The sequence below is a fragment of the Dendropsophus ebraccatus genome, chromosome 5, assembly GCF_027789765.1.
Source record: "Dendropsophus ebraccatus isolate aDenEbr1 chromosome 5, aDenEbr1.pat, whole genome shotgun sequence".
NCBI lineage: Eukaryota > Metazoa > Chordata > Amphibia > Anura > Hylidae > Dendropsophus > Dendropsophus ebraccatus.
In genome coordinates this window covers 13,266,164-13,287,897 of record NC_091458.1, presented here as the reverse complement: position 1 = coordinate 13,287,897, position 21,734 = coordinate 13,266,164, and the positions used below count along the sequence as shown (strand labels likewise).

The following is a 21,734-nucleotide window of genomic DNA, read 5'->3' as shown; positions in this document are numbered from 1 at the left end:
TTAAAGAACAGCAACTGTGTTAGCTGAACTACAAGTGACAGCATACCCAGACGGTTGGCGGTGTGGAGGGGTAAGGAGCGGGGACGGTGGAGTCGTCTGTAGATTTCACCTTCACTTTTTATTGGAAAATTGTGCTGCAAAAATCCTTGCGATGCGATTGACCTCGTCCTTAGGTAGTTCAGCACCGGTCACCCTGGGCACCTGGCGGGGACGACGTCTGAAGGGGATTCCTCTAGGGGCCCCGGAGTCCTCGTCATCCTAAAACGGGAGAGATCAGCGATCAGTGAGAGAACAGAAGCCTCTGTATACGGCACCTCATATCCTAATATACATTACCCCGAACCCCAAGTGTCACTATCCTGTACCCCAAGTGTCACTATCCTGTACCCCAAGTGTCACTATCCTGTACCCCAAGTGTCACTATCCTGTACCCCAAGTGTCACTATCCTGTACCCAAGTGTCACTATCCTGTACCCTAAGTGTCACTATCCTGCGCCCCAAGTGTCACTATTCTGTACCCCAAGTGTCACTATCCTGTGCCCCAAGTGTCACTATTCTGTACCCCAAGTGTCAGTGTGTCACTATCCTGTCCCCCGGTGGTGAGGGGGTTAACACTACAGTCGGCAGCTGCGGTTGAGCAATCTTCCTATCACTTCCCGGGGCCGCAGCTAATTTCGGCGGTGGAAATCTCGCTCCGTCAGCCGGAGAGAACCGGCTCCAGATTATCAGGTGCTGAACTTTGTACACAGTGTCCTGAGGAAGAGTCGGGGACGGGATGCGTTAGGTCACCGATAAGACACTGCGAGCGATGGAGAATACGGAGAGGCCGGGGCACGTGGTGGCGGCTATTACCTTGGCGATTTTATATATATATCTATATATACAGAAGTTTGTGCCCCCCTTACATTACATCACATTGTGTCAGCTGTCAGATGGTAAAACCTCAGGGTAAATACCCCCAGCCTGCCATTCTATCCATGCACCAGGAGGCTCAGGCTGGGCGGATTTATACCCATCAATGAAGGGGTTAACTGTAGATAGATTTGGAGACACGTATGGGTGCTGTCCTCCCTTTGTTTGCCGTCTCCACGTAAAGCCGGTTCTCGGAAACAAAGGAGGAGGAAGAAAACATGTTTATGGCGTGGGTCGGTAGGAACATTCTCGCTCGGTGACCCTGAGTGGTGGGGTGCAGGCGGCTGACGCTTCCCATACCGACACCCTCATACGTGTTTACTACATTCTTGGCTGCTGGAGCCCCCGGGCACTGCCACCTGCTGGAGCGGGGGGAGGGTGGGAACATCGCTGCCCCCGGGTGCTGACAAGGTCCTTCACACGGGAGTCTGAACCACAGCGGGGGGATGCTTAAAGGGGTATCCCACCAAACCTGTGTATAGCAGTAACTGCAACACTACAACCCCCAGCATGCCCTGACAGCTGCAGGCAGGATAGAAGGCGGCCGGGCATGATAGTGGTTGTAGTTTTGCAACAAGGTTAGAACATACTGGTTTGTCTGTACAGACACCTATCCCTATGGGGCTACAGGGTATCAGTACAGACACCTATCCCTATGGGGCTACAGTGTATCAGTACAGACACCTATCCCTATGGGGCTACAGTGTATCAGTACAGACACCTATCCCTATGGGGCTACAGTGTATCAGTACAGACACCTATCCCTATGGGGCTACAGTGTATCAGTACAGACACCTATCCCTATGGGGTGTTACAGTGTATCAGTACAGACACCTATCCCTATGGGGTGTTACAGTGTATCAGTACAGACACCTATCCCTATGGGGTGCTACAGTGTATCAGTACAGACACCTATCCCTATGGGGTGTTACAGTGTATCAGTACAGACATCTATCCTTATGGGGGCTACAGTGTATCAGTACAGACACCTATCCCTACGGGTGTTACATTGTATCAGTACAGACATCTATCCCTATGGGGCTACAGTGTATCAGTACAGACATCTATCCTTATGGGGGCTACAGTGTATCAGTACAGACATCTATCCCTACGGGTGTTACAGTGTATCAGTACAGACACCTATCCCTATGGGGTGTTACAGTGTATCAGTACAAACATCTATCCTTATGGGGTGTTACAGTGTATCAGTACAGACATCTATCCCTATGGGTGCTACAGTGTATCAGTACAGACACCTATCCCTATGGGTGTTACAGTGTATCAGTATATACAGTACATCTATCCCTATGAGTGTTACAGTGTATCAGTATATACATCTTCTATCCTTATGGGGTGCTAAAGTGTATCAGTACAGACATCTATCCCTATGGGTGTTACAGTGTATCAGTATATACATCTATCCTTATGGGGTGTTACAGTGTGTCAGTATATACATCTATCCTTATGGGGTGCTACAGTGTATCAGTATATACATCTTCTATCCTTATGGGGTGTTACAGTGTGTCAGTACAGATATCTATCCTTATGGGGTGCTACAGTGTATCAGTATATACATCTTCTATCCTTATGGGGTGTTACAGTGTATCAGTATATACATCTATCCTTATGGGGTGCTACAGTGTATCAGTATATACATCTTCTATCCTTATGGGGTGCTACAGTGTGTCAGTACAGACATCTATCCCTATGAGTGTTACAGTGTATCAGTATATACATCTATCCTTATGGGGTGCTACAGTGTATCAGTATATACATCTTCTATCCTTATGGGGTGCTACAGTGTATCAGTATATACATCTATCCTTATGGGGTGCTACAGTGTATCAGTATATACATCTTCTATCCTTATGGGGTGTTACAGTGTGTCAGTACAGACATCTAGACATCCCAGAAATTTGGAGGAGACACAGATAAATGGTTGTCTTCTATATTTACTTTTTTCCAATTCAGAGCGGAAAATCACTGCTCTATTAATTTCAATGGGATTCCGCCAGAAGAAATGAGATGTCAGTTCTTCTAGCGGAAAGCGGAGCCGCCGCGGATATTGTGCTGTGTGAACCGCAGAGCGCAAATTCCACTGAACTCCGCTGATTCCTCAGTGTGAACTGACCCTAATGCATCAGCTGCACAAATCTACTGTGGTTTGTTACAATGTGTCAGTGCAGGCGGGATATATCAGCATAGATGACATTCATAAGATACAGACAGATCTTAACCCGATGTATCAGTACAGACATTCCCTATGAGATAAACCAGCAGCGCAAATCTCTCTCCTGTCCTGCAGGTTTGTTGCAATGTATCAGTACAGACAATTCTTTATGAGCTAAATGCACAAATCTGCCTGCAGTCCTGACGCTTTGTTACAATGTATCAGTGGACTGTAGCCCTTTAAGATGTGGATAGGTATAAGTAATAGATGTAATGGAGGTGGTAGCGCCGTGTGACCGCTGCATGGTGACCGCTCCTGACACTGAGGATCTCTGTAAGTCCAGTCATTCTCATCCCATAGAAATCTATGACCCGGATGTCTAATTTTAGGATGTGCTCGTGCTCCATGTGACCGCATCTAAGAGCGTTTCCGATTATAATGTATGTCTATGTATCACGCAGCAGCTGGGAGAGAAGGAGAGCGTCCCTGAGGCCGCACAACGTCCCGTCCTATCTATGCAGTGGAGTAGGCCCACATACAAGGGGTACTTTATGTATATTGGTATAATATAGCTGCTGTGCCCACATACATGGGGTACTTTATGTATATTGGTATAATATAGCTGCTGTGCCCACATACATGGGGTACTTTATGTATATTGGTATAATATAGCTGCTGTGCCCACATACATGGGATACTTTATGTATATTAGTGTAATATAGCTGCTGTGCCCACATACATGGGATACTTTATGTATATTGGTATAATATAGCTGCTGTGCCCACATACATGGGGTACTTTATGTATATTGGTATAATATAGCTGCTGTGCCCACATACATGGGATACTTTATGTATATTAGTATATATAGCTGCTGTGCCCACATACATGGGATACTTTATGTATATTAGTATAATATAGCTTCTTCTGTGCCCACATACATGGGATACTTTATGTATATTAGTATTATATAGCTGCTGTGCCCACATACATGGGATACTTTATGTATATTATTATATATAGCTGCTGTGCCCACATACATGGGATACTTTATGTATATTAGTGTAATATAGCTGCTGTGCCCACATACATGGGATACTTTATGTATATTAGTGTAATATAGCTGCTGTGCCCACATACATGGCATACGTTATGTACATTAGTATAATATAGCTTCTGTGCCCACATACATGGGATACTTTATGTATATTACTATAATATAGCTGCTGTGCCCACATACATGGGATACTTTATGTATATTGGTATAATATAGCTGCTGTGCCCACATACATGGGATACTTTATGTATATTAGTGTAATATAGCTGCTTTGCCCACATACATGGCATACGTTATGTACATTAGTATAATATAGCTTCTGTGCCCACATACATGGGATACTTTATGTATATTAGTATATATAGCTGCTGTGCCCACATACATGGGATACTTTATGTATATTAGTATAATATAGCTGCTGTGCCCACATACATGGGATACTTTATGTATATTAGTGTAATATAGCTGCTGTGCCCACATACATGGCATACGTTATGTACATTAGTATAATATAGCTTCTGTGCCCACATACATGGGATACTTTATGTATATTACTATAATATAGCTGCTGTGCCCACATACATGGGATACTTTATGTATATTGGTATAATATAGCTGCTGTGCCCACATACATGGGATACTTTATGTATATTAGTATAATATAGCTGCTGTGCCCACATACATGGCATACGTTATGTACATTAGTATAATATAGCTTCTGTGCCCACATACATGGGATACTTTATGTATATTAGTATATATAGCTGCTGTGCCCACATACATGGGATACTTTATGTATATTAGTATAATATAGCTGCTGTGCCCACATACATGGGATACTTTATGTATATTAGTGTAATATAGCTGCTGTGCCCACATACATGGCATACGTTATGTACATTAGTATAATATAGCTTCTGTGTGCTTTGTTTTAGGCATCTCCAGTGTAAAATCCGGATTACCCCATTTTCCACTGAATTCTAGCAGTTACACGATTTAGATGTGAGCTGTGCTGTGGAAAATCAGTGAAGGCAGCGCCATCTACTGGCTGCTACATGGAACTGCTGCTGGAAAGTAAAAGTTCTGGTAGGACAGGGTCAGGGGTCACCAATCTGTGGCAATTTAGCTGTTGCAAAACTGCAACTCTCAGCATGCCCAGACAGCCATGCTGATCAGCCGATGATTGTTTCATCGGCTGATCGTTTATTTAGGTACAAACCTAAAATCATCAGGCACCGACCGTGCATCACTGCATGAAATAGCGATGCTTGGTGGGGGACCGATAATTTCACAAACACCATGCTTTACCTAAACATGTTGCAGGTCTTCTCCTGCGCTCCTTCTTCCTCCCGGTTCTGCGCGCAGCAGCAGCTTTGATGTGGCCGGTCTTAGCTGTCAGACCGCTCAGCCAATCACTGTCTGAGACCGCCGCGGCCAGTGATTGGCTGAGCGGTCTGTCAGCTCAGACAGGCCGCACCGAAGCTGCTGCGGGACTAGGAGGAAGAAGGAGCGCAGGAGAAGACCTGCAACATGCTTAGGTAAAGTATGGTGTTAAAAACAAAGGCTACAAGGACATCCCCTGGCTAAATGATTATCAGGCCCAGTAAACCCAGTAAACGAGCACCGATCTAGCAGATCGGCACTTGTTTACATTATTGATCGGGGCCCCCATTGGCCTGTGGAATAGGACCCTAAGACACGAACCTTCTGAGCTGAGGGGATGGCTGGAGACAGGCTAAGGAACCTCATAGAGGCCTCCAGGTGCTCCGGAGGGAGGAAGAAGTTTGGTAGAATCATCGGCTCTGAGCTGGAGGTGAGAGGGTTAAGGAGATGATAATAGAACTAAGAAACAAGGACATAATACTGTCACAGCTGAGGGTTTGCTACAATTGCATGAAGTCTACAAAATCTGTATGGTGACTTCTGGTTTTTGGCTTCAGGATGTATCACTTCTATTCACCGATATCAAACAGGAAGTTGTATTGTAAAGAGCTGCGGAATATGTTGGCGCCATATAAATAAAAGGATACAGTAAATGTCTGCTGGGCTCTGGGGGCTCCTCTTCTGACGGGCTGGAGTCGTCCTGTGATCTCAGGTTCTCAGATTCCTCCTCGTGTACAGGAGCGCCATCAGTCTCCAGATCAGCAGAGGTCACATCTGCCGCCTCTGTTACATCATGGCCTCCATGCTCTTCAGGGTCAGAGGTCAGCTGAGGAACAGTGTGTGCAATAAACTCTTCTACATCTGGCCCGGCCTCCATGTCATTGTGCGCACAGCTTGGGAATCGGAGGTCTTCACATGATTCATTGGAGCTGAGGGTCCCGGACTGATCCACCTGATACAACACCTGGGGGGGCAGATGGCAGCTCTCGGGGTGATCCCCCATGGCCGGGCTGTCTGATGGAGATGTCTGCTCCCTCCTGGGGTCGTGTACTATGAGATCGGGCTCAGTATCAGAGATGACACTAGACCAAGGGCTGGTCCGATCAGTAATGGTGGTGAAGTCATTCAGGGTTCGGGGCTCTAGCACATTTTCCTCGTACTCTTCATCGCTGCTCTCGTGAAAAGCGTGTCCTAGAAGGAAGCTGCCGTCTCTCGGGGGAGGAGCCAAGTCCTCCATGTTGTCCTGTCTATGAGAGGGAAACCATGCTGGAGAGAACGGTGGGGTGACTGCTCTGTGGTGGTCACTCCCATCATCCGAATTCTCGTAATGACCCAGGACTGTCTCAGTGCCAGGAGATGCTTTGTGATCTCCTGTGTGCTGGACATAACCTGTGGCATCGGCCCTGCTGGTGGTGGTAGTGGTGTCCCCCCTGCTGGTGGTGGTAGTGGTGTCCCCCCTGCTGGTGGTGGTAGTGGTGTCCCCCCTGCTGGTGGTGGTAGTGGGGGCTTCTCGAAAGAGACGATTGTCCTGAAGACCTGGAGGAAAAAAAAATGGCGATCAGAAAAATGTATACCAAATGGTGTCGGTATATACTAGTGTGTTCATGAACCAAGATATAGATGTACTGATGAGGGGTGATGGGGCAGGTATAGGGGGGCTCTCCTTATCACTGATGAGGGGTGATGGGGCAGGTATAGGGGGGCTCTCCTTATAATTTATGAGGGGTGATGGGGCAGGTATAGGGGGACTCTCCTTATAACTGATGAGGGGTGATGGGGCAGGTATAGGGGGACTCTCCTTATCACTGATGAGGGGTGATGGGGCAGGTATAGGGGGGCTCTCCTTATTACTGATGAGGGGTGATGGGGCAGGTATAGGGGGACTCTCCTTATAACTGATGAGGGGTGATGGGGCAGGTATAGGGGGACTCTACTTATCACTGATGAGGGGTGATGGGGCAGGTATAGGGGGACTCTCCTTATAACTGATGAGGGGTGATGGGGCAGGTATAGGGGGACTCTCCTTATAACTGATGAGGGGTGATGGGGCAGGTATAGGGGGACTCTCCTTATCACTGATGAGGGGTGATGGGGCAGGTAAAGGGGGGCTCTCCTTATTACTGATGAGGGTTGATAGGGCAGGTATAGGGGGCTCTCCTTATCACTGATGAGGGGTGATGGGGCAGGTATAGGGGGGCTCTCCTTATCACTGATGAGGGGTGATGGGGCAGGTATAGGGGGGATCTCCTTATTACTGATGAGGGTTGATAGGGCAGGTATAGGGGGCTCTCCTTATCACTGATGAGGGGTGATGGGGCAGGTATAGGGGGGCTCTCCTTATCACTGATGAGGGGTGATGGGGCAGGTATAGGGGGGATCTCCTTATTACTGATGAGGGTTGATGGGGCAGGTATAGGGGGCTCTCCTTATCACTGATGAGGGGTGATGGGGCAGGTATAGGGGGGCTCTCCTTATCACTGATGAGGGGTGATGGGGCAGGTATAGGGGGGCTCTTCTTATCACTGATGAGGGGTGATGGGGAAGGTAAAGGGGGGCTCTCCTTATCACTGATAAGGGGTGATGGGGCAGGTATAGGGGGACTCTCCTTATCACTGATGAGGGGTGATGGGGCAGGTATAGGGGGGGGCTCTCCTTATAACTGATGAGGGGTAATGGGGCAGGTATAGGGGGGGCTCTCCTTATAACTGATGAGGGGTGATGGGGCAGGTATAAGGTGCTCTTATGATTGTCAAGGGGTGATGGGGCAGATATAGGGGGACTCTCCTTATCACTGATGAGGGGTGATGGGGCAGGTATAGGGGGGCTCTCCTTATCACTGATGAGGGGTGATGGGGCAGATATAGGGGGGCTCTCCTTATAACTGATGAGGGGTGATGGGGCAGGTAAAAGGTGCTCTTATAACTGACAAGGGGTGATGGGGCAGATATAGGGGGGTTCTTCCTACCACTGATGAGGTTGCTGACTTGGGTCACTAATAGATTGGATTTAGTGAGGAGGAGACGCGTCTCATCGTCTTCTGTGGAGCTCTGCGGTTTGGACTCCATCTCGTGTACGGACACTCCTTCCACCCGATCATTGCTCGGCAGGCTCCGGTACAACTTCTGGTTGAAATAATTCTGAATATCATCTAGTTCACTCAGATTCTTCCTGCAAACAGAACAACGTGACTTACAGTGACTGAGAATATTTTCATATACACTCACCGGCCACTTTATTAGGTACACCATGCTAGTAACGGGTTGGACCCCCTGTTGCCTTCAGAACTGCCTCAATTCTTGGTGGCATAGATACAACAAGGTGCTGGAAGCTTCCTCAGAGATTTTGGTCCATATTGACATGATGGCATCACACAGTTGCCGCAGATTTGTCGGCTGCACATCCATGATGGGAATCTCCCGTTCCACCACATCCCAAAGATGCTCTATTGGATTGAGGTCTGGTGACTGTGGAGGCCATTGGAGTACAGTGACCTCATTGTCATGTTCAAGAAACCAGTCTGAGATGATTCTAGCTTTATGACATGGCGCATTATCCTGCTGAAAGTAGCCATCAGATGTTGGGTACATTGTGGTCATAAAGGGATGGACATGGTCAGCAACAATACTCAGGTAGGCTGTGGCGTTGCAATGATGCTCAATTGGTATCAAGGGGCCCAAAGAGTGCCAAGAAAATATTCCCCACACCATGACACGACCACCACCAGCCAGCCTGAACCGTTGATACAAGGCAGGATGGATCCATGCTTTCATGTTGTTGACGCCAAATTCTGACCCTACCATCCGAATGTCGCAGCAGAAATCGAGACTCATCAGACCAGGCAACGTTTTTCCAATCTTCTACTGTCCAATTTCGATGAGCTTGTGCAAATTGTAGCCTCAGTTTCCTGTTCTTAGCTGAAAGGAGTGGCACCCGGTGTGGTCTTCTGCTGCTGTAGCCCATACTGTGTACTGTGCGTTCAGAGATGCTCTTCTGCCTACCTTGGTTGTAACGGTTGGCTATTTGAGTCACTGTTGCCTTTCTATCAGCTCGAACCAGTCTACCCATTCTCCTCTGACCTCTGGCATCAACAAGGCATTTCCGCCCACAGAACTGCCGCTCACTGGATGTTTTTTCTTTTTCGGACCATTCTCTGTAAACCCTAGAGATGGTTGTGCGTGAAAATCCCAGTAGATCAGCAGTTTCTGAAATACTCAGACCAGCCCTTCTGGCACCAACAACCATGCCACGTTCAAAGGCACTCACATCACCTTTCTTCCCCATACTGATGCTCGGTTTGAACTGCAGGAGATTGTCTTGACCATGTCTACATGCCTAAATGCACTGAGTTGCCGCCATGTGATTGGCTGATTAGAAATTAAGTGGTAACGTGCAGTTGGACAGGTGAACCTAATAAAGTGGCCGGTGAGTGTATATCCAGAGTATGAAATCCCATTGAGGTTTCAAGTGTCACGGTCACCATAGAAAACTTCTGACATGTCAGAGACACGTCAAAAGTTTTGAACAGTCTGTGTGTGAGATCCAGATCCATACCGATCGGGAGAAGACCGCGCACTACAGCGTGTCCGCTCCCCGCTCCGTGTCAGCATAATTACTCGGGCTCCATAAACTTCGATTATGAGCCCGACTGATCACGTGACACAGAACGGGGAGTGGACACGCTGTAGCACGGTTCTCCCGATTGGCATGGGTCTAAACACTCAGACCAGAACTGATTAAAAAGTTTGACATTTTGATCTATGATGACAGTGACACTTTAATAATTCTTTCGGCTGAGGATTTGACAGAAGAACATATGCGACTCCCACTATTATATATATACATATATATATACATACACACATATACATATACATAGACTACCGTTCAAAAGTTTGGGGTCACATTGAAATGTCCTTATTTTTGAAGGAAAAGCGCTGTACTTTTCAATGAAGATAACTTTAAACTAGTCCTAACTTTAAACAAATCCACTCTATACATTGCTAATGTGGTAAATGACTATTGTAGCTGCAAATGTCTGGTTTTTGGTGCAATATCTACATAGGTGTATAGAGGCCTATTTCCAGCAACTATCACTCCAGTCTTCTAATGGTACAATGTGTTTGCTCATTGGCTCAGAAGGCTAATTGATGATTAGAAAACCCTTGTGCAATCATGTTCACACATCTGAAAACAGTCTAGCTCGTTACAGAAGCTACAAAACTGACCTTCCTTTAAGCAGATTGTGTTTCTGGAGCATCACATTTGTGGGGTCAATTATACGCTCAAAATGGCCAGAAAAAGAGAACTTTCATCTGAAACTCGACAGTCTATTCTTGTTCTTAGAAATGAAGGCTATTCCATGCGAGAAATTGCTAAGAAATTGAAGATTTCCTACAACGGTGTGTACTACTCCCTTCAGAGGACAGCACAAACAGGCTCTAACCAGAGTAGAAAAAGAAGTGGAAGGCCGCGTTCCACAACTAAGCAAGAAGATAAGCACATTAGAGTCTCTAGTTTGAGAAACAGACGCCTCACAGGTCCCCAACTGGCATCTTCATTAAATAGGACCCGCAAAACACCAGTGTCAACATCTACAGTGAAGAGGCGGCTGCAGGATTTTGGGCTTCAAGGCAGAGTGGCAAAGAAAAAGCCATATCTGAGACTGGCCAATAAAAGAAAAAGATTAAGATGGGCAAAAGAACACAGACATTGGACAGAGGAAGACTGGAAAAAAGTGTTGTGGACGGATGAATCCAAGTTTGAGGTGTTTGGATCACACAGAAGAACGTTTGTGAGACGCAGAACAAATGAAAAGATGCTGGAAGAATGCCTGACGCCATCTGTTAAGCATGGTGGAGGTAATGTGATGGTCTGGGGTTGCTTTGGTGCTTGTAAGGTGGGAGATTTGTACAGGGTAAAAGGGATTGTGAATAAGGAAGGCCATCACTCTGCACCGCCATGCCATACCCAGTGGGCAGCGCCTGATTGGAGCCAATTTCATCCTACAACAGGACAATGACCCTAAACACACCTCCAAATTGTGCAAGAACTATTTACAGCAGAAGCAGCAGCTGGTATTCTATCATAGGTAATGGAGTGGCCAGCGCAGTCACCAGATCTGAACCCCATTGAGCTGTTGTGGGAGCAGCTGGACCGTATGGTACGCCAGAAGTACCCATCCAACCAATCCAACTTGTGGGAGCTGCTTCTAGAAGCGTGGGGGGCAATTTCTCCAGCTTACCCCAACAGATTAATAGCTAGAATGCCAAAGGTGTGCAATGCTGGAATTGCTGCAAAAGGAGGATTCTTTGACAAAAGCAAAATGTGATGTAAGAACAATGTTATTTCAAATACAAATCATTATTTCTAACCTTGTCATTGTCTTGACTCTATTTTCTATTCATTTCACAACGTATGGTGGTAAATAGGTATGACTTTTCATGGAAAACACAAAATTGTTTGGGTGACCCCAAACTTATGACTCGTAGTGTGTGTGTATATATATATATATATATATATATATATATATATATATATATATATATAATATATATATATATATATATATATATATATATATATCTCCTCTCACCTGAGTGCAGAGAGTAGAGATGTGCGTGATGACTGTGACAGGGCGGCCATGTGTTCTGCACTCCAGGTGTTCTGCTCCGCCTGCTGCACCGACTCTTGGAGCCGTCTCATCGCCTCCATGTGATCATGGCCTGAGGACGGGAACATGTTCTCCCTGCAAGAAATCATAGACATGGCTCATGCAGATTACACTGGAGCGGGATGGTATGGAGCGATGGTGGCCTATCTGATACTTCACTACTGTAATATTCCAATCACAATATAAACCCATGTCATGGAGATGCTAAAGTGTTGCTATATGTGACAGCACATTACCCTTTACTAGCTTCAGGGTGCACATCAGCGACATCTGCCGTAGGGGGTAGAGGGTAAGGGGTGAAAGAACCAAACAGAGCAGGAACGGCTGGATACAGAGAAGATGGATGTGACAGGACCTGGAGAGAAAACACAGAGAAGACACAAATCAGCTGACTCTGACAAGTACAGGGTCCCCATCATTGTTCACCAGGTACAGGCCCAAATAAGATGCAGTACCAGGTACAGCCACTAGGCGATGTACAACACCTTACCTGATATATAATGAAGGAGACGTGGCATCGTAATTATTATAGTTCTGTCAAAACTCGGAAGTTACTGCTGATTATATATATATATATATATATATATATATATATATATATATATATATGTATGTGTGTGTGTGTGTATGTATGTAGAGCTGTAGCCGATTGGTTGAGAGGAACAGCTCAACATAACTTTTCCCTAAAGCAGGTCAGGTGATCTCTCTGGCCCAATCAGTTTTCAGTTAAAGAGTTCAGCTCACCAGTGAATTCACCCCTTTTAACATTGCCGACAATTTGTGCCGATGACTTTTTTAATAACCTGTTTCTTCTATTACAGAGCTCCAAGATAGGCCGTCAATGAGAGACTCCATTAATAGGATAATACACACCTCAGATTGTCCTTGTGTGGCCTCACTCCTCACCCGCTTCTCCTCCTTCAGATGGGAGATGTTTTCCAGGGGGGTGATAGACACTTTGATTTGCCCCTGACACTGACCCGTGAAGTCACCGATATTGTACCATCCGCATACTGACTGAAAGCCGGAGAGCAGAGGAGAAAGGTCCACAGCGGCGAAGCCCAGAACACGTTCTGCATCTGTAAGAGGTCAGAGAGAGGTTTATAACCAGTCACTTCTGCGCCAAACAGCCACGGCTTCTGGATAAAAGAGGCCAGGATTATGTGCAGGAAATTTCTAACCACATTTATTTATTTTTTTCCCCCCACAATATTGTAATGTAATTTTCAGAAATAAATAATTAATAATATTAAATAATAATAATAATAATAATAATAATAATAATAATAATAATAATAGAGAGCAGTAATAAAGATAGCAATAACAACAATGTAGAGTATCCAAAAGAAGTGACGATACAAGTAAAATGACAGTATACAAAATGAAATAAAGCACATAACTGCACCACTTTTTTTTTAAACACATCTCTATTCTACTTAATTGGAGGCATACAAACCACACGGCAAAAATACGCAAGTGAGAAAACATGTTACGGAACCGAATCTAGCATAAAAAAAGAGAAAACTTGAAAGAAGGTGTGAAAAAAAAATAAAATCATGAATTGCCCCCTAAGATTTCACTCCGGACATACTGCAACATCCTGGCGCTGGACGGAGATCCCACTTCTCTTACCTGCTTTGTGCCACACCTTGAACACCAATGTTTGCTGAGGGTCCAGGAGAAGCTCTTTGCTCAGTCTGCAGACACAGAAAATATCATGATCATCATCATAAGTGTCTACAAATTAGAATACAGGATTTTAAAAGGAATCTTGGCTCTCTAACTGTTGAAAAACTACTACTCCCATCATGCCTGGACAGCCAAAGCTTTAGCTTTGGCTGTCCAGGCATGATAGGAGTTGTAGTTTTGAAACAGCTAGAGAGCCAAGGTTCCCCATCCCAGGTCAATAGAAGATTGGCAGGGTGATGACACCCCTCACCCCTGCCAATCAGCTGTTCAGCAAAGCCACAAGGCCCTACCCAAACACAGTGTACAGAGCCAGAATTCTCACTTCAAACACTGTGTAGTGCTGGTGTCAGGTTATTGCAGCACAGCTTCCATTCCGTAAACCAGCTGCCACTACTAGACAATGTACAGAGCCGAGGCTTCCAAAGGTGCAGAACAGCTGACCAACGGGGGTCCTGGGTGACGACAACCCACCAATCACCTACTGATGGCCTCTCCTGGAGACAGGTCATCAGTGACTTTTCATTGGGAAATTCCCCTTTTAACTTGTACTTATCAGTATCATAGTGACATGTCAGGAGCTTCATTCAGGGGGTCCGGATATTAAGAAACTCCCTGATGGCTGATGTAATGGTTAGCACTGAGTATTGTGCCCTTTTGTTTCAGTTTGAGACAATGTTTATACAATGTACTGACGTGAGTTATTTCAACGGCCGTAGTTCAATACATTGTGTGAACAACGGCCGTTGTTTGCATTGACTTTAATGCAACCTCTTTCATTATGAAAAGAACGGCCGTTGTTTTTATAAAAAGGTCTGTTGTGTGAACATAGCATGACTCTAATAATCTGGACATTGCATGTTTAGAGCCAAGCAGAATCAAATAGCACAATGCTCAGCTGATCATGTCTCCCCTTTGTTTTCGTGATCAGTAGGGGTCTCTGGGTTTGGATTCCCACCAAACAGTGGCGTAGCTACAGGGGTCGCAACGGTCGCAGTTGCGACCCGGCCCGCCAGCCAGGGGGGCCCGGCTGGGCCCCCCATGCCACTGCACTGCTCCCCTCCCACTCCCTCTTGTGACCGCAAGCAATGTTTTGCCTGCGATCACAAGAGGCAGGCTGGGACGGGGCCGGCTGACGTGCGGGGCTGGGAGCATCAGGTAGGCAAAAAGACAGGTCCCGCGAAGCTCCGCCCCCTCCGCGGGAAGCCCCGCCCCCGCCGCGAGAAGCCCGCCAGCGCGCGTGACTAGAAGACTAGAGGAACCATTCAGGTGAGTAAAGATTTTTTTGTTTTAAAGGACATGATGGGGGTGTAGTGGTATGATGAAGGAACAAGAGGAGGATGGGGGTGTAGTGGTATGGTGGTGGAACAAGAGGATGATGGGGGTGTAGTGGTATGGTGGTGGAACAAGAGGATGATGGGGGTGTAGTGGTATGAGGATGGAACAAGAGGATGATGGGGGTGTAGTGGTATGGTGGTGGAACAAGAGGATGATGGGGGGTGTAGTGGTATGATGATGAAGGAACAAGAGGATGATGGGGGTGTAGTGGTATGATGAAGGAACAAGAGGATGATGGGGGTGTAGTGGTATGATGAAGGAACAAGAGGATGATGGTGTAGTGGTATGATGATGATGGAACAAGAGGATGATGGGGGGTGTAGTGGTATGATGATGATGGAACAAGAGGATGATGGGGGGTGTAGTGGTATGATGATGATGGAACAAGAGGATGATGGGGGGTGTAGTGGTATGATGAAGGAACAAGAGGATGATGGGGGGTGTAGTGGTATGATGATAGAACAAGAGGATGATGGGGGTGTAGTGGTATGATGAGGATGGAACAAGAGGATGATGGGGGTGTAGTGGTATGATGAAGGAACAAGAGGATGATGGGGGTATAGTGGTATGATAAAGGAACAAGAGGATGATGGGGGTGTAGTGGTATGATGAAGGAACAAGAGGATGATGGGGGTGTAGTGGTATGATGAAGGAACAAGAGGATGATGGTGTAGTGGTATGATGATGATGGAACAAGAGGATGATGGGGGGTGTAGTGGTATGATGATGATGGAACAAGAGGATGATGGGGGGTGTAGTGGTATGATGATGATGGAACAAGAGGATGATGGGGGGTGTAGTGGTATGATGATGATGGAACAAGAGGATGATGGGGGGTGTAGTGGTATGATGATGAAGGAACAAGAGGATGATGGGGGGTGTAGTGGTATGATGATGGGGGTGTAGTGGTATGATGATGATGGAACAAGAGGATGATGGGGGGTGTAGTGGTATGATGATGATGGAACAAGAGGATGATGGGGGGTGTAGTGGTATGATGATGAAGGAACAAGAGGATGATGGGGGGTGTAGTGGTATGATGATGGGGGTGTAGTGGTATGATGATGATGGAACAAGAGGATGATGGGGGGTGTAGTGGTATGATGATGATGGAACAAGAGGATGATGGGGGGTGTAGTGGTATGATGATGAAACAAGAGGATGATGGGGGGTGTAGTGGTATGATGATGAAACAAGAGGATGATGGGGGTGTAGTGGTATGATGATGAAACAAGAGGATGATGGGGGTGTAGTGGTATGATGATGATGGAACAAGAGGATGATGGGGGGTGTAGTGGTATGATGGTGATGGAACAAGAGGATGATGGGGGTGTAGTGGTATGATGATGAAACAAAAGATGATGGGGGTGTAGTGGTATGATTATGATGGAACAAGAGGATGATGAGGGGTGTAGTGGTATGATGATGATGGAACAAGAGGATGATGGGGGGTGTAGTGGTATGATGATGAAGGAACAAGAGGATGATGAAGGGTGTAGTGGTATGATGATGGAGGGCAGGAGGATGAAAGGGGTAGTAGTATGGTGATGAAGGGGCAGGAGGAGGGGACAACATGGGGGGCATCTGTAAGGGGGATAAAATGGGGGGCCATCTATATGGGGGATAACATGGGGGGCATCTATAAGGGGGAAACATTGGGGGGGCCATCTATAAGGTGGACTACATGGGGGGTGTATACAATAGGGCATGCACAGAGGGGGATATGTACTATAAGGGGATCACATAGTGTCAGGGCTAGCTACTAAATGAGGGTGTAAAGGGGACAGTACAGATGTGCAGTGTGTATAGAGATGAGGATGGTGTCAGTGTGAGGAGACTAATATGTCTGTCTGGCAGATTCTGTGGATTCGTGGCTCAGACGTTCTCATAATGGCCCAGGGCAGATGGAGAAGAAGATGAAAAGGGAAGAACTCCGATCAGAGAAGACATCCCCCTGTGAGTCACTTGATATAACTGCACTGTAATGTATATGGTGTATAGAGCCTGTGTGGAGCTGCATCCACCTCTATATGACTGGATGAGGTGATATTGGTCTATGTACAGAGGATTATATTCAGTAGCAGTGGTGGTGTTAGTCAGTATGTGGTGGTATTAGTCAGTAGCAGCAGTGGTGTTAGTCAGTATGTGGTGGTATTAGTCAGTAGCAGCAGTGGTGTTAGTCAGTATGTGGTGGTATTATTTGTTGTTATCTGGTACTGTGTTTTATTGGATTTAGTATACTGGATTTGGTCAGTAACAATATGGTGGTGATGGTTGTGGTGTGGCAGTAATATTTCCCCTTGTGTACTGGTAATATGGGTCTCAGTAAACAGGATTTGTTTAGTAACAGTATGGCGGTAATATGTACGGTGATAATATTTCCTGTATACTGGTATTATTGGTAATATCAGTCTTGAGATATATATCTACCAATAGCATCGAGAAAGGGGGGGGGGGGCCCAAGTTGACCTCTTGCACCAGGGCCCAAGAGACATTAGCTACGCCCCTGCCACCAAATAAAGCTTTTGACATGTGAGGGGGGTAAAAAAAACAAACACAAAACAAAACAGCTTTGCTGCTTTCCTTGCAGACAGAACAAAAACAAACAAAAAAAAAACCTTTAAGCCCAGACCTACCTTGCTTGGTGTTGGAAGTTCCAGGTTGGGGAGTCCGTGTTGTCAACTATGGGGGTGGTTACAGGGGCTGTCGATCCGGCTACAGGGAAAGACACACAACAGCTGGGGACGGACACGGCTCTCTCCGTCAGAGGACTGCCTGTCATGGAATAGAGATCAGTATGTATGTATATATGTATATATATATATATATATATATATGTGTGTGCTTTTTGCGTGTTACTAGATCCATTCTGGACATTTACCTTTCAGGCTGAGATGCATGGCCCGCTCCACCACTATATTCACAGTGAATGTGTTCTCCACCTCCACGGCCCCAGTCTCACTGCCGGGACTCTCTTGGGGTTTATCCGCCTGCTCTTTCCTCTTACACTGAATGAGATTGTCTTGTTTCCCATCAGATTCATCCCTGGAGACCTCCAGCGCCTCATAGTCCTCGGTAAGGCTCTCATCATCCTCAGGAGAGCTCGGGTACCTGGCGCTCAGTGACGGGTGATAGGCAGAGCTCAAGGACAGGTGAACTCTCACTGCTGCCCCCCACAGGTTCGGAGCGTTGTGCTTAAAGAGGGGATATACACCTGAAATATCAGAAAAATCGGTGATACAGTGCATTGGCTTTTGGTTTGAATGAACATCCATAGACTTTAGTGGGGCTGTAATGGGCAAGTGCAGACCCTCTATAGGTGCCTACTGATATGAACTATGATGCATCACATACCACTGACTGAGAGGGTTCGCGAGGTGTTCTCCGACAGGCCAGCAAGGTCCACATAGGCGCAGCCAAGAAGACGGTCAGTGTCTTGAGGCCTTGGCCCACTGGTGTCCCTCCCGTAGGAACGCCAGATCTGAATCTCCAGCTTCTCTTCCCGCAGATACCACACAAGCGGCTGATGTTTCATCAGTTCCACGGTCCTTCTTTGCTCACACACCACCATGGCCCGCTGGCCATCCTCAGACAAGGTCGGCCTCTTTAGCGTGGAGCAGACAGCGTCCTTATCGTACAGCTTGTACCTCAGGTAGCAGTACGTGCTCTTGTGGAGGTGCTTGTGTCCGGCCATCAGCAGGCAGTGTACAGGAAGCCAGACCTTGGGGATAGTAACCGAGAGATTGACCAATTCATCCTCCTGGGTTCTGTCACCGTCTTCATCCACCGTCCACCCCAGACCCCGAGCGACCTCCAGGACACGTTCTCTGTCTGAATGATGAGCAAAACTGATAGACAGCTCCAGGCCTCCTACAACATTGTCCAAGACCCCTGCCGTCCTGGGAAGCGTGGCGTCTTCAGAAACCATGACTGGATACCAGCCAGAGATTCCTAAGAGAGGAAACACAAGTGTAAGGTGGTCCCAGGCCAAAGGTCACAGGAGCGGTAAGCGTACACAGATACAACCGGATCACGTTACCTGATCTCTTGGTCAGCAGATCTCTGGTTGGGATTCTCACCACTCCCAGCGGATGGTCCCGTCCCGGCTGAGCCCTGCTAGAACTCGCTGTGGACAACACATTACAATAATATCCTATCGTGCATGCCCTCCGGTCTATATATTTACCCCTGACATTACTGAACTGTACTCCTGGTGGATAACAAATCCAGGACCCAATGCTCACTGCTGAATATGTGCTTATATGTGACGGCCAGGTAAGGCCATAGTAGGGCAAAACCGTAGTGTAAAGCATGGTGGACGCAACAGATGAGGCAGGAAAGATACTACAAATGTGCAATGCAGGGGTCATAGATCAAAGCTGTAGGGTAAAGCAAGAGGGATGAGGCAAGAAGTGGATTTAAGACTGATCACTGAATGTAGCAAAACTGAAGTCACTGATCACAGATGTGCAGAGCTGCAGTGTAAAGCACGGGGGAGGTAGAGAGAACCACAATGGTTCAGACTCCATTAGATGGTGCAGTAAAGCTGATCACATATGTGCAGAGCTGCAGTGTAAAGCACGGGGGAGGTAGAGAGAACCACAATGGTTTAGACTCCATTAGACAGTGCAGTATAGCTGGAGTCACTGATCACAGATGTGCAGAGCTGCAGTGTAAAGCATGGAGGAAGTAAATGGAGGCAGCCTGAGATCATGAAAAGGCAGGGAGTCTAGTTAGACTACTTCAAACTCCAATAGACAATGATATAACTGGAGTCACTGATCATAGGTGTGCCCTAACAGAGGAGAGCAGCAGTGTAAAGCATGGGGGAGGAAGAGAGAAGCACAATAATTCACACTATGTCAGACTCCAATAGACAATGGAGTAAAGCTGCAGTATAAAGCATGGAGGAGGTGATGGGAAGCACACTAGAAAACCAGACTCCAATAGACAGTGCTGTAAAGCTCAAGTCAATGACTATGTGCAGAGGACCTAAAAAGTAAGAAAAGAACCCTGAAGTATTGAGGATTCTTACCGGATGTGACACTCTGGTGATGGATGGAAAACACTATCTCAGAGGAGTGAAGGATCTCAGCCAGGCTGCAGGCTTCTCCGCTGCTCCTCTGTGACACCAGATTACAGGGAAACTCCGAGTGATGATCAAACTCCGGACAGAAGGTGCGAGCGATAGTCCGAGTGCTGCGAACCTCAATCTCCGGCAGGAAGGAGGGGCGGATGATGACAAAAGCGTTCACCCCGACCTCTGCGCTGTACTGGAAAGAAGGGTCCTGCTGTGCCAGGATCCTGACAGGATATAAGAGGTTAGAGCTGATGGGATATAAGAGGATAGAGCTGAAGGATATAAGAGGATAAAGCTGATAGGATATAAGGCCTGGAGGAGCAGGTCTAGGGGGGGGGGTCACTGTGCGGGGATTACCTGCCAGCCGCCTGCAGACCCGACACCCTGTGGATCTGAACAGATATAGAAGCCATGCGAGTAGCCAACATCCCCACCGGGTTTCTGATGGAACGTCTATAAGTCACGTTTACATTCAATAAACCTAGGGAGAAGGTGATGTCATGTGTTACCTCCTGGCTTTAAGTCACATGGTTCCTACAGCAGTGACTATGTGCCGCTCACCTGAGGATGGCGGATGCTTGTCTGCTGGGGTCTCATTCACTGGAGTAAGCGGAAGACAGAACGCCTGGATCCCCACTTCTTCTCGATGGTGCATGGTCACCATGGCACACAGGCGGGACAGGGGGAGCAGGGCTCGGGCCACAAGCTGGTCCCTGACATTGGGGTAATAATAACTAGAGGAGAAGAATATAAGCTCAGCTTGGTGATTCACACGCTTTATAACATATGGTCAATAGGACATGCTACTGACCCAGTTATGTATTTGCCATAGATACACAAGATGGAGACCTTTAGCTCCTTCCAGTCCTGCTCTGTACATGTATGGTGCCGTCTCACCGCTATTCATAGGACGGCGCTAGTGATAAGGGGATGTGTGATGTTGGTGGAACAACTCCTTTAGTATAACTCTTCCACTTCATCACCAGTGAGCGTCAGTTCTACCGTACAGCTGACACCCCTGCTGCAATGGCCAGGATCAGAGCTAGTCCCAGCCACTCAACCCCTTAGATGCTGCAGGCAATAGCCACAGTGGCATCTAAAGGAGGGAGTGTCCTCAGTCACCCCAAAAATGGGGTATCATCTATGAAGGCCACCAGGTCTGCCATATATATATATAAATTTTAGACCCTGTCTCTAATAGGAATCCTGTTAGCATTACACTGACAGACCTAGTACAAGACAATACAATAGTAATGCAGTGTAAAATATCGGCAAGTGTAAAATTCTGGATCTGACTTCCGGGAGCTCTGCTATACTATTAGTGGAGATGGCACAAGGTGGTACAGCATTGTCCCATCATCAAGTAAACAGAACAATGGTTCAGTACCTTGCACCGACCCTTCTGTTTGGTGGTGGTGCCGGGAGCTGGACCCTGCCG

General features: G+C 46.9%; 1 protein-coding gene across 3 annotated transcripts in view; it reads right to left on the bottom strand.

Moving 5' to 3' along the window:
• Window positions 1-99: 99 nt before the first annotated feature.
• Window positions 100-21,734, bottom strand: part of C2CD3 (C2 domain containing 3 centriole elongation regulator) — a 37,422-nt gene continuing 15,787 nt past the window's right edge. Inside the window, exons 19-33 of one of the 3 annotated variants that reach the window (XM_069969517.1) lie at window positions 20,858-21,030; window positions 20,654-20,777; window positions 20,252-20,520; window positions 19,256-19,342; window positions 18,571-19,167; window positions 18,098-18,430; window positions 17,853-17,991; window positions 13,825-13,889; window positions 13,066-13,271; window positions 12,429-12,547; window positions 12,115-12,267; window positions 8,488-8,690; window positions 6,170-7,058; window positions 5,844-5,946; window positions 100-258 (exon numbers count right to left, since the gene is read on the bottom strand). In XM_069969517.1, the coding sequence (XP_069825618.1) occupies window positions 112-258; window positions 5,844-5,946; window positions 6,170-7,058; window positions 8,488-8,690; window positions 12,115-12,267; window positions 12,429-12,547; window positions 13,066-13,271; window positions 13,825-13,889; window positions 17,853-17,991; window positions 18,098-18,430; window positions 18,571-19,167; window positions 19,256-19,342; window positions 20,252-20,520; window positions 20,654-20,777; window positions 20,858-21,030 (3,607 nt within the window). In that variant the 3' untranslated portion in view covers window positions 100-111. Of the gene's footprint in view, window positions 259-5,843; window positions 5,947-6,169; window positions 7,059-8,487; window positions 8,691-12,114; window positions 12,268-12,428; window positions 12,548-13,065; window positions 13,272-13,824; window positions 13,890-17,852; window positions 17,992-18,097; window positions 18,431-18,570; window positions 19,168-19,255; window positions 19,343-20,251; window positions 20,521-20,653; window positions 20,778-20,857; window positions 21,031-21,734 lie in introns of those variants that run through there. The other 2 variants (XM_069969519.1, XM_069969518.1) reach the window with 2 other exon arrangements.